Genomic DNA, 11421 nt, shown 5'->3' with positions numbered 1-11421 from the left:
TAACTCTCTATCCCTCTCTCTTCCTCTCTGTAAAATATCAATAAAATATATTTTTTTTAAAAAAGGAAGGGAGAGGGATATAAAGTTAGAAACATTGATGAGAGAGAAACATTGACCAGTTACCTCCTGCATACCCCCTACTGGATATGTGCCTGCAATCAAGATACAGGCCAGAATCGAACCTGGGACCCTTCAGTCCGCAGGCTGACGCTCTATCCACTGAGCCAAACCAGTTAGGGCAAGATATATATATATATATATATATATATATATATATATATATATATATATATATATATGTGTGTGTGTGTGTGTGTGTGTGTGTGTGTGTGTGTGTGTGGTTTTTTTAAAAAGGAACGTTTGTGAATAAAGGGATAAATGACCATAGCCTTGAACCTCTGACTCTCCCTCTGCCTGAAGCCAGTTCCGTGACATGGGATCGCAGGATACCCACCGGTTTTCCCTGCGACCTACACCGCCGCCTCGGAGACCAGGTCGTGGCTGGTGGACTTCTTGCTGGCGGCGCTCTCCTCCTGGCTCCGGGGCCCCTGCAGGGCCCGGCGGCAGGCGGCCGGCAGCGAGCGGCAGAGCCGGGCCCGCCCGAAGTACAGGAAGAGCGCGGGGTTGAGGCAGCTGTGTGCCAGGGCCAGGCCCGCCACCAGCGGCTCGGCCCGCAGGGCCCGGGCCAGCAGCCGGGAGCCCGGGGCGGCCAGGGCGAGCACCAGCCCCAGCAGGTGGTAGGGGGCCCAGCACAGGAAGAAGCCCGCCACCACGGCCGTGCCCAGCGGCCAGCGGCGGGGGGCGGCCCGGCACAGGATTGCGCCGTGGCAGCCGGCCACCACCACCAGCGGCCCCAGGAAGCCGAACAGGAACCGGGCGGCGGCCACCGCGCCCTCGGCCAGCGCAGAGCCGCCGTAGTCCACCACGCACTCCAGCCGGGCCGGGTAGTGCTCCCGGTGCAGCCGGCGGAATACGGCCGAGGGCAGGGTCAGCAGCAGGGCCAGGGCCCAGGCCGCCCCGCAGGCCAGGCGCACCCGGCAGGCCCGGCGATCGGGCGCCCCGCCGGCCGGCCGGAGGGCCAGGAGGCAGAGGTCGGCACTGAGGGCCGCCAGCAGCAGCACGCTGGTGAACATGGACAGCAGGATGGCCGAGGGCAGCACCCGGCAGCCCAGGGCCCCGTAGGGCCAGGCGCCGCCCAGCGCCACAGGCACCGCCAGGACCGGCAGGGACAGGCAGCAGAGCAGGTCGGCGGCGGCCAGATGGAGGAACCAGATGGCCCCCGCCCGCCGCCGGGCCTCCTTCCAGCTCGCCCAGGCCACCATGGCATTGCCCGGCACCCCGGCCAGGAAGACCACGGCGTACAGCAGGAGGGGGGCCACGCGGAGAGGGCCGATGGCCTGGCAGATGCCCTCGGCGCAGTCCACGGGGAAGTCCGAGACCTCCGAGTCGTAGTGGCCGTAATCGTAGTCACCGCCGGCAGACACGTTCTCCATCCCGACGCCTGGCGGGAGACAGAAGCCAGGGAACCTTGGTCAGGGGCACGCTCCCGCCCTGGGAACCCTCAGGTGCGGGAGCCCGGCCCAGCGGGATCTTAGGAGCGAGGTGATGAGCCCTGGCTGGTGTGGCTCAACAGAAAGAGCACTGGCCTGCGGCCCGAAGGGTCCCGGGTTTGATTCCTGTCAAGGGCGCGTACCCGGGTTGGAGGCTCCTTCCCGGCCCAGATCTTAGTCAGGGCACGTGCAGGGGGCAACCCATCAATGTGTTTCTCTCACATCGATGTTTCTCTCTGTCTTTCCCTCTCTCTTCCGCCCTCTCTAAAAGTCAGTGTAAAACTATTCCCCGAATAAGGATTTTTAAAAATATTTTATTGATTTTTTTTTTTTTTTTTTTTTTTTTTTTACAGAGAGGAGGATAGAGGGTTAGAGAGTTAGAAACATGGATGAGAGAGAAACATCGACCAGCTGCCTCTTGCACGCCCCCTACTGGGGATGTGCCCGCAACCAAGGCACATGCCCTCGACTGGAATGGAACCCGGGACCTTTCAGTCTGCAGGCCGACGCTCTATCCACTGAGCCAAACTGGTTTCGGCCAGAACAAGGATTTTTTTTTTTTTTTTTTTAAAGAAAAGAAACTAGGATAAGACAATGTTGGGAAGCCGGTGTGTCTGAATACTGGGCTTCCAGCGATCCCGGTGGACTAGCTCGTTAGCATTTGGAATTCTAGAATAGGCCATTCTAGAACCCCAGCCTGTCAGAATCCTGGAACTGTAGAATGCAAGGTCAGGGCAGTGGCCAGGGAGCATTCTGGAATTCTAAAACAAGACAGTGTTAGACTCTCTGCTTAGGAACATCTCGGAACTCGGGAATATTACAATGCCAGGACACGATCGTGATTTAAAAAACAAACAGCCGAAACCGGTTTGGCTCAGTGGTGGAGCTTCGGTCTGCGGACTGAAGGGTCCCAGGTTCGATTCCGGTCAGGGGCATGTACATTGGTTGGGGGCACATCCCCAGTTGGGGGTGTGCAGGAGGCAGCTGATCGATGTTTCTCTCTCATCGACGTTTCTAGCTCTCTATCTCTCTCCCTTCCTCTCTGTAAAAAATCAATAAAATATATATTTTTTAAAAAATAAAAAAAAAAAATATAAATATAAAATAAAATAAAAAAAACTTGGAATTCTGCCCTAGCCAGTTTAGCTCAGTGGATAGAGCATCGGCCTGGGGACTGAAGGGTCCTGGTTCCATTCTGGTCCAGGGCACATGCCTGAGGTGCAGGCTCGTACCCTAGTAAGGGATGTGCAGGAGGCAGCCGATCAATGATTCCCTCTCATCATTGATGTTTCTGTCTCTCTCCCTGCCTCTCTGAAAACAATAAAAATACATTTTTTTTAAAAAAAAGAAAAAAGATCTTGGAATTCTGAAACTCGACACCACTGGAGCCGTGGCCAGCTGTTACTCGGAATCGTGGCACTGTGCTGTCCTGTGGAACTCTCACGCTGGCGGAAAGGTTCCGTGTCTGTGCTGTCCGCCGCAGCCGCCGCCAGCACAGGGCCGCTGAGCAATGGAGACCGGGCCCCGGCCACCGTGGCTCAGTTGGCTGAGCATCATCCTGAGCACCGAAAGGTTGCCAGTTCAATTCCCAGTCAGGACACAAGCCTGGGTGGTGGGCTCAATCCCAGCAGGGAGCCTACAGGGGGCAGCAGATCGATATTTCTTCTCTCCCTCTCCCTCTCGTGTCCTCTCTCCAATCAACAAAAACATGTTTAAAAAGAAATAGGGCCATGGAGACTGAGGAAGTAAACATTTTACTCCATTTAAATTTATGTAAATAGCTACCCCTGGCGAGTAGCTTACCTTATCGGACCATCAAGTTCTAGCTGGTTAACTTGTAAGAACACTCGCCTATCAGCCACATGGAATTCTGGGATTTAAAGTACCGGAACCTGAGAGGGAACCAATCGAGAGGGAAAGGTTAATATGTACTCAGAGCAAAAGTGTTTGACTTGGTTCCTCTTCGTCTGTATTTTCAAATCTGAGTGCAATGGAAATGCACCTCTAGAGCAATTTTCCCTTCTGTTTGTTAGTTTTTGTTAATCTTCACCTGAGGATATTATTTCCATTGATTATTAGAGAGTGTGTGGAGAGAGAGAGAGAGTGTGTGTGTGTGAGAGAGAGAGAAGAAACATCGATCAATTGCCTCCCACACGTGCCCCGACCAGGGATCAAATGTGAAACCTAGGTATGTGCCCTGACTGGGAATCAAACCTGCAACCTTTCAGTGTCCAGGAAGATGCTCCAACCACTGAGCCACCCAGCCAGCAGCCCCCCTCACCGCACCCCCGCCCCCGTTTGTTTGGTTTTTTTTGTTTTTGTTTTTTAACATAAATGAGATCTTAGGAAAACACGCAGACAGCAAAGGCACACCTCACACAGGGACACTCTCTGGGTTTCCCAACCCGAGCACGCCTGGGTAGCCGGCAGCCATGTCGAGAAACAGATGTTTCTAGAATCCCACCGGGGCAATGTTACAAAGTAATGATAGCGTTGCGTAAGCAGGGAAACAACATTGAATTCTCTACAATTCATTCATTCATTCATTCATTCATTCATTTATTCAATACAACTTTCTCCATTGTCATCACTGGACACCCAGCAAGGGACAGACAGACAGAAACCCCATTTCCCTTGGGTCTGCCACTCTAGTGAGAGGAGTCAGGGGAGAAAAATAAGCAAAATACTAAGTATTTCCGAAGGTGAGAAACGCTATGGAGAGAGAGAGAGAGAAAGAGAGAGAGAGAGAGAGAGAGAGGGAAATCATAGGTAATTTTTAATTCCCTCTGTTGGCATTTTGAACGAGTGGTCAGGGAGGGCTTCTCGGAGGAGGTGACGTCTGAGCGAAGCCATACAGGAGGTGAGAGGGCGCTGGGTGGGGTTTCAGGGAGACTTCGAGGTGGAGGAAACCTCTAGTGCAGGGCCCTGAGGGAGGAACGTGATCACAGCCACATGCAGGGAACATCAGCGTGGCCCGCGAGGCAGATGAGGAGATAAGGGGAAGTCTGAACAGAGAGCTATCAGGGGCCACGTGGCCGTTTCCGGCCTTATCTTTTATTCCATGTGAGCAGAGAAGTGACACCATCTATCACAGCAGTAATAATTATGGTTGTTGGTATGATTATTAATATTGTTCTTAGAAGCCATTATCTACTGCACACTTTGTATTATGTGCTGGGCATTGCTCCAAGCCCGTTACACATCGAATTGTTTAATCCTTATAACAACCCTCTGGGTTTTTAAAAAATATGTCTTATTGATTTTTTTTAGAGAGGAAGGAAGAGAGATAGTTAGAAACATCGATGAGAGAGAAACATCGATCAGCTGCCTCCTGCACCGCCCCCCACTGGGGATGTGCCCGCAACCAAGGTACATGCCCTTGACCGGAATCGAACCTGGGACTTTTCAGTCTGCAGGCCGACGCTCTATCCACTGAGCCCAACTGGTTAGGGCCAACCCTCTAGTTTTTTCTTTTGTGTTTTTTTTTTTTTTAATATATTTTTATTGATTTTCTACAGAGAGGAAGAGAGAGGGATAGAGAGCTAGAAACATCAATGAGAGAGAAACATCGATCAGCTGCCTCCTGCACACCCCCCACAGGGGATGTGCCCGCAACCAAGGTACATGCCCTTGACCAGAATCGAACCTGGGACCCTTCAGTCCGCAGGCCGACGCTCTATCCACTGAGCAAAACCGGTGAGGGCCAGCCCTCTGGTTTCAATGCCACCGTTATACCCATTCTGCAGATGAGGAGACCGAGGCACAGAGAGTTAAGTAACTTACCTAAGATGGCTCAGCTAAGCAAGAAGCACAGTTGAGTTTCAAACCGTGTTAGCCCCACTCTGGTACTCCGAGCCCTAGAATATCATCATCCCAAAACCTTAGACTCGGGAGGGCTACAGGTAGGACAGCCAGTGGCCGCGAGCAGGTGGGGCTCTGTGGCTCGGTTTCGGTTTGTCTGAGGAATGAGAGGCACCCCGGTGAGCCTGCCTCACCGGTTTGGGGAGGCCTCGGGGAGTTACTGTATGAGAGGCATGTGGCACAGAGCAAGAACTGGGGTAATTGGGGGAGCTGGGGAGCTGGGGGATTCCTCGGGGGCCTGACTCTGAGGCTGGCTGCTGAGCCGGGCTGGCCAGCTGGTGCTGCCCAGAGTTCCCGTCAGGGCTGCCAAAACAGGAAAGGCGGAGGGGAAGTTGGGGTGCGCCCCCCCTGGTTCCCTCCCTCCTGCAAAAGCGAAGGAGAAGCTGAGCAGCCGCGGAGAGGCCCGCTCTTTGAAGCTGGAGTGTGCTGGAAGAAGGGCACTCTATTCCCGTATTTCCGACCTGGAGTGACCTCGGTTGAGCTTTCAAAACCCAAACCCTCGGAGCCCTGGCGGCTGCGGGTGTGACCCCAGTCAGGGCACAGATAAGAAACAGCCGATGCGGGCACCAACAGGGGGAACCGCCCTGGCTGGTTCGGCTCAGTGGATAGAGCATCGGCCGACGGATTGAAAGGTCCCGGGTTCGATTCCAGTCAAGGGCACATGCCCGGGTTGCAGATCCCCAGTAGAGGGTGTGCAGGAGGCAGCCGATCAGTGATTCTCTCTCACCATTGATGTTTCTCTCTCTCCCTCTCCCTTTCTCTCTGAAATCAATAAAATATATATATTTTTTTAAAAAAAATAAGTGGAACGGCAAAGCAATCTCTCCCTCTCTCTCTCTCTCTCTCTCTCTCTCTCTCTCTCTCTCTCTCTCTTTCTCTCTCTATTTATGTTCATCCTCACCTGAGGATATTTTTCCCATTGATTTCTGGAGATAGTGGAAGAGAGGCAGGGGGAAGAGAAAGAGAGAGAGAGAGGGAGTGATATGAGAAAGCACATGCCCAGACTGGAGAGAGAGATATGAGAGAGCACATGCCCAGACTGGGGCCAGGGATCAAACCCACAATGCAGACACATGCCCTTGACCTGCCATTGAAACCAAGACCCTTCAATGCAAAGGCTGGCGTTCTAACCATTTAACAACACTGGCCAGGACCCTTCCTCTCTTTAAAAATCAATCAATCAATGAATCAATTAATTAATTAAAAAGTAAAGCATTAGCCCATTTGGCTCAGTGGACAGAGCGTCGGCTTGTGGACTGAAAGGTTCCGGGTTCGATTCTGGTCAAGGGCACATGCCCAGGTTGTGGGAGGTCAATCCCCAACAGGGGGCGTGCAGGGGGCAGTCAATCAATGATCCTCTCTCATCAGTGATGCTTCCCTCTCTCTTTCCTTCTCCCTTTCTCTCTGAAATCAATAAAAATATCTATTTTTTAAAGTTCTTTAAAAATCATTTTTAAACTCTCCCTGGCTGGGTGGCTTAGTGGGTTGGAGCAGCATCCGGTGCCCCAAAAGGTGGTAACCTCGATTCCCTGTCAGGGCACATCCTTAGGTTTGGGGTTCCATCCCTCTTCTGGGGGTGTATGGGAGGCAACCAACCGATGTTTCTCTCTCATGTGGATGTTTCTCTCCCCCCGAGCCTTCTCTCTCTCTCTAAAAATCAATAGAAACATATCCTTGAGTGAGGATTTTCTTTTTAATTAAAAACTTAGCTGAAACCAGTTTGGCTCAGTGGATAGAGCATCGGCCGGTGGACCAAAAGGTCCTGGGTTCGATTCCAGTCAAGGGCATGTACCTTGGTTGCGGGCACATCCCCAGTAGGGGGTGTGCAAGAGGCAGCTGGTCGATGATTCTCTCTTATCGATGTTTCTAACTCTCTACCCCTCTCCCTTCCTCTCTGTAAAAAAATCAATAAAATATATTTTTTAAAATACTTAAACTCTCACGAGCTGTGTGGCCTTGGGCACGGCGCTTAACCTCTCTGTGCCTCCACTGGCCTCACCTGGCGGGTGCGGTGGGGATTCGCCGAGTTCACGGGCGCGAAGAGCTGAGCGCAGCACCCGGTCCTCGGCGGCCTCCGGCGTGTGCGCGAGGCAGGCACTGCTCTCTACCCTCTGGGCCCACCCTCTCTCCCGGCCCCGAGACTCCCCCACCGCTCTTACCGATTAAAATCCGGAAAGTTCTCTGCGTGTAAGCAACTCTGTGTATGTTACTTCCCTTTTACTACTGTGTTAAACAGAAATGGGAGCAGTCAGCACCCGCGGTGCCATCGCTTCATCTTGTCTTTGATCTGTTTCCCGCTCTGCACACACAGACCCTCCTGCCTCCACAACGGCTCAGAGCCAGTGCGCTGTCTGGGCCAGCCTCGTACGGAAGGACATTTAATGGTAATCCACGTGCAGCGTTATTATCCTTTACAGTATAATAAAAGCATCGTTTTTATTATATGCAAATTGTCCCCCCCACTGGGAGGTTGCCCGGGAGTTCGGTCAGGGGGCGGGGCCGGCCAGGGGAAGGGAGGGAGGCACCTGGTAGCGGGTGGCAGCCAGCAGCCAGCAGCTGCTAGGGACCCTACCAGTGCACAAATTTCATGCACTGGGCCTCTAGTTTTATAGTGGAGTTTTTTGTTTGTTTGTGTTTTTGGTTTTTTTGTTTGTTTGTTTTTAATATATTTTATTGATTTTTTACAGAGAGGAAGAGAGAGGGATAGAGAGTTAGAAACATTGATGAGAGAGAATCACTGATCGGCTGCCTCTTGCACACCCCCTACTGGGGATATGCCCGCAACCAAGGTACATGCCCTAGACCAGAATCGAACCCGGGACCTTTCAGTCTGCAGTCCGACGCTCTATCCATTGAGCCAAACCGGTTTCAGCGGGCCTCTAGTTTTATATAATACAGTCTATTTGTAGGTCTCTATCTACATCTAAAACATCCTACTTAATAAAAGAGTAATGTGCAGATTAACCATCACTCTGCTACACCCACCAGCCACGCCCACCAGCCACACCCACCAGCCCATCAGAGCGAGTCTGCAAATAAACCCAACCAAGATGGCGACAGCCATGGAGAGCAGGAGGGAGGCTTGGGTTTCCCAGGCAATGGAGGAAGCCAAGCTTTACCCCTGCCCTTGCCGGCCTAAGCCTCCACTCAAGGCCACAAAGTGTCACTGAAAGAAAGTAAACAAATCCAAACGAGCTGGGAAGAGCATGAGGCTAGGTTTGCCCCCTGGCCGGCCCAGGCCTCCCTCTAGATTACAAAGTTTCAATGATAGAAGATACATGAACCCCAACAGAAATGGCTGCGAGCAGGAGGCTTGGCTCAGCTCTAGGCTACAAAGCTTTAATTGTAGAAGGTAAATAAATCCAGATACCAGGGCCTCCGCTTGGGTCACCAGGGGGTGTGGCCAGCCTGCAAACTACCACAGGCCCCTCGCCCAGGCCACCCCACACCCGAAGGGAACCCCCACCCTGATCTGGGACACCCTTCAGGGCAAACCAGCTGGCCCTCACCCATGTACCAGGCCTCTAATCTAATAAAAGAGTAATATGCAGATAGAGCATCACTCCAACACACAAGATGGCTGCCCCATGTGGTCAAAGATCCTGCCCCCATGTAGATACAAGATGGCCACCACAAGATGGCCAGCAGGGGAGTGCAGTTGGGGGGGACCAGGCCTGCAAGGGAGGGCAGTTGGAGGTGATCAACCTTGCAGGGAAGGGCAGTTAGGGGTTTACCAGGCCTGAAGGAGAGGGCAGTTAGGGGTGACCAGGCTGGCAGGGGAGCAGTTAGACATCAACCAGGCTGGCATGGGAGTGGTTAGGGAATGATCAGGCTGGCAGGCAGAAGCAGTTAGGGGCGATCAGAAAGGCAGGCAGGCGGGCAGTTGGGAGCTAGCAGTCCTAGATTGTAAGAGGGATGTCCGACTGCCGTTTAGGCCTGATCCCAGCAGGATCGGGTCTAAACGGACAGTCGGACATCCCTCTAAGGGTCCCAGATTGGAGAGGGTGCAGGCTGGGCTGAGAGACACCCCTCTCCCGTCCCCGTGCATGAATTTCGTGGACTGGGCCTCTAGTAATTATCATAATAATGTTATAATCAATTCAAATAATAGATGAGGCGTAACCCTATGAAGTAAGTTATTATTATCTCCATATCCCAGAATGTCAGGGTTATTATCATTATCCCCATTTCCTGGAGTGTCTGCTCTTCCTTGCCCTGTCCGGCATCCCGAACAGTATCAAGCACACAGCGTGTGCTTATTGATATTTATTTGACGGATACAATAATAAAGAGGGCCTGGCCCGGGTGGCTCAGTGTTTGAGTATCAACCTGTGAACCAGGAGGTCACGGTTCGATTCCCAGTCAGGAATAGACTCCGGGTTCCATGCCCGGGTTGCAGGCACATCCCCCCAGTGTGGGGCGTACAGAAGGCAGCAGATCAATGATTCTCTCTCATCATAGATGCTTCTGTCTCTCCCTCTCCCTTCCTCTCTGAAATCAATAAGAATATATTTTTAAATACATATATACTTTAAAATATATTTTATGGATTTTTTACGGAAAGGAAAGGAAAGGGATAGAGAGCTAGAAACATCGATGAGAGAGAAACATCCATCAGCTGCCTCCTGCACACCTCTCACCGGGGATGTGCTGGCAACCAAGGTGCATGCCCTTGACGGGAATCGAACCTGGGACCTTTCAGTCCGACGCTCTATCCACTGAGCCAAACCGGTTTCGGCTTAAATACATTTTTTTAAGAAAAATAATGATGATCATAATAACAAAGAGGGAAACTGAGGCACAGAGAAGCGACAGGGTCACCCATGTGTGTGCGCGCGCATGCCAGCCAGTCTGGCTGGAACCGCTGCTCGGGGGAAACCGTGGGGCACAAGGGAGATGAACAGAGGGAGCCAGAAGACACGCGGGGCATGTTCGCAGCGGCCGGAGAGGGGGAACGAGCAGATAACACCGCGGGAGGGGGGAGAAGCACACACCACGAGGAAGGTCCTAGGAGCAGAGCATGGGCCGACGGGTTCCATGGGCGGAGAGACAGCGGCACCCCGAGGAGAATCTACCGGCGACCCCATCACAGAGAGATACACCGGGCCGGAGGATCCCATGGGGGGTGGGGGGTGGCAGGGGTGGGGCCCGGGGACGCTGGGATGAGCCCCGTGGCCGCCAGTTACCTGCGCGCTGCGCTCCTGGAGACGCTCTGTGCGCGCTGCGGGCCGGTGCGCGCCTGCCTCCCCGCGCGGAGGTTACAGGTTATGCGGGAACAGGAATCCAAGGGCCTGAGAAGTGGTGCAATCGTCGGGTGCGAGGGCTTGCTCCTGGGCCTCGTGACCATGTGGTGGCTTTCCGGGAAGGTGCAGGCTGGAGAGCTTCCCGGACACCTGAGGGCGGTGATGTATTTGGATCCTGGGGGCGGCCTCCCCTCGGGCTGCCCCCGCCCCCCCGCAGTCCAAGAGCCTGGGGTTCTGATGTGGATCCTTATGGGATGGTGACTAAGCCCGTTCCTCACATTCCGGGTCTGATGCCCAGATTCTGAAAAGAAGGAGACTCCGTGGCCAAGATTATGGACCCTCCCTGTCCCGCCCCCGCCCCCACCTCATCCCCTTCCTCCATCCCTCTCCCCTCCATCCTTACCGTCTCTTGCAAGAGGGCCCCGGATTTGGCCAAATGCCACCCGGGAGCAGGATCCAGGCCCTCAGCGCGGACCCTGGCGGTCTGGGGTCTGGCACCTCGTGGGTCCCTGGAAGTGGGTCCTGTGTGCCCGGCTGCTGGGCACTGCACCTCCCGGCCGCACACATAGCCTCCCCGGGGGGAGGGGGGGGAGCAGGAGTGGCCTCTCCCTCCTCCCGAGGTGTGTTTGTCCTGTGTTCTTCCCATGACTCACATCCCAAATTACTGGCCTGAGGTCAGGATGGCGTGGAGGGTGGAGAGCTGACCGGGCCCACACCCGCAGTCTCAGTGTCTGTCGCCAGCTTCCCGGAAGCCAGGCCTGCGGCGT

General features: G+C 53.7%; 1 protein-coding gene across 6 annotated transcripts in view; it reads right to left on the bottom strand.

The window, feature by feature from the left end:
- Nucleotides 1–356: 356 nt before the first annotated feature.
- C5AR2 (complement C5a receptor 2) overlaps nucleotides 357–11421 on the bottom strand; it is an 11156-nt gene continuing 91 nt past the window's right edge. Inside the window, exons 1-4 of one of the 6 annotated variants that reach the window (XM_084905075.1) lie at nucleotides 11058–11421; nucleotides 10598–10955; nucleotides 3354–3442; nucleotides 357–1501 (exon numbers count right to left, since the gene is read on the bottom strand). The exon at nucleotides 11058–11421 is cut by the window's right edge and continues 91 nt beyond it. In XM_084905075.1, coding sequence (XP_084761201.1) covers nucleotides 471–1493 — 1023 coding nt within the window. In that variant the 5' untranslated portion in view covers nucleotides 1494–1501; nucleotides 3354–3442; nucleotides 10598–10955; nucleotides 11058–11421 and the 3' untranslated portion in view covers nucleotides 357–470. Of the gene's footprint in view, nucleotides 1502–3353; nucleotides 3443–5333; nucleotides 5622–10597; nucleotides 10956–11057 lie in introns of those variants that run through there. The other 5 variants (XM_084905074.1, XM_084905076.1, XM_084905077.1 and 2 more) reach the window with 5 other exon arrangements.

Source organism: Pipistrellus hanaki (genome assembly GCF_964339955.1).
Source record: "Pipistrellus hanaki genome assembly, chromosome: 15".
NCBI lineage: Eukaryota > Metazoa > Chordata > Mammalia > Chiroptera > Vespertilionidae > Pipistrellus > Pipistrellus hanaki.
The sequence above is the reverse complement of the archived record's forward strand: the minus strand, read 5'-3'. Positions and strand labels throughout refer to the sequence as shown.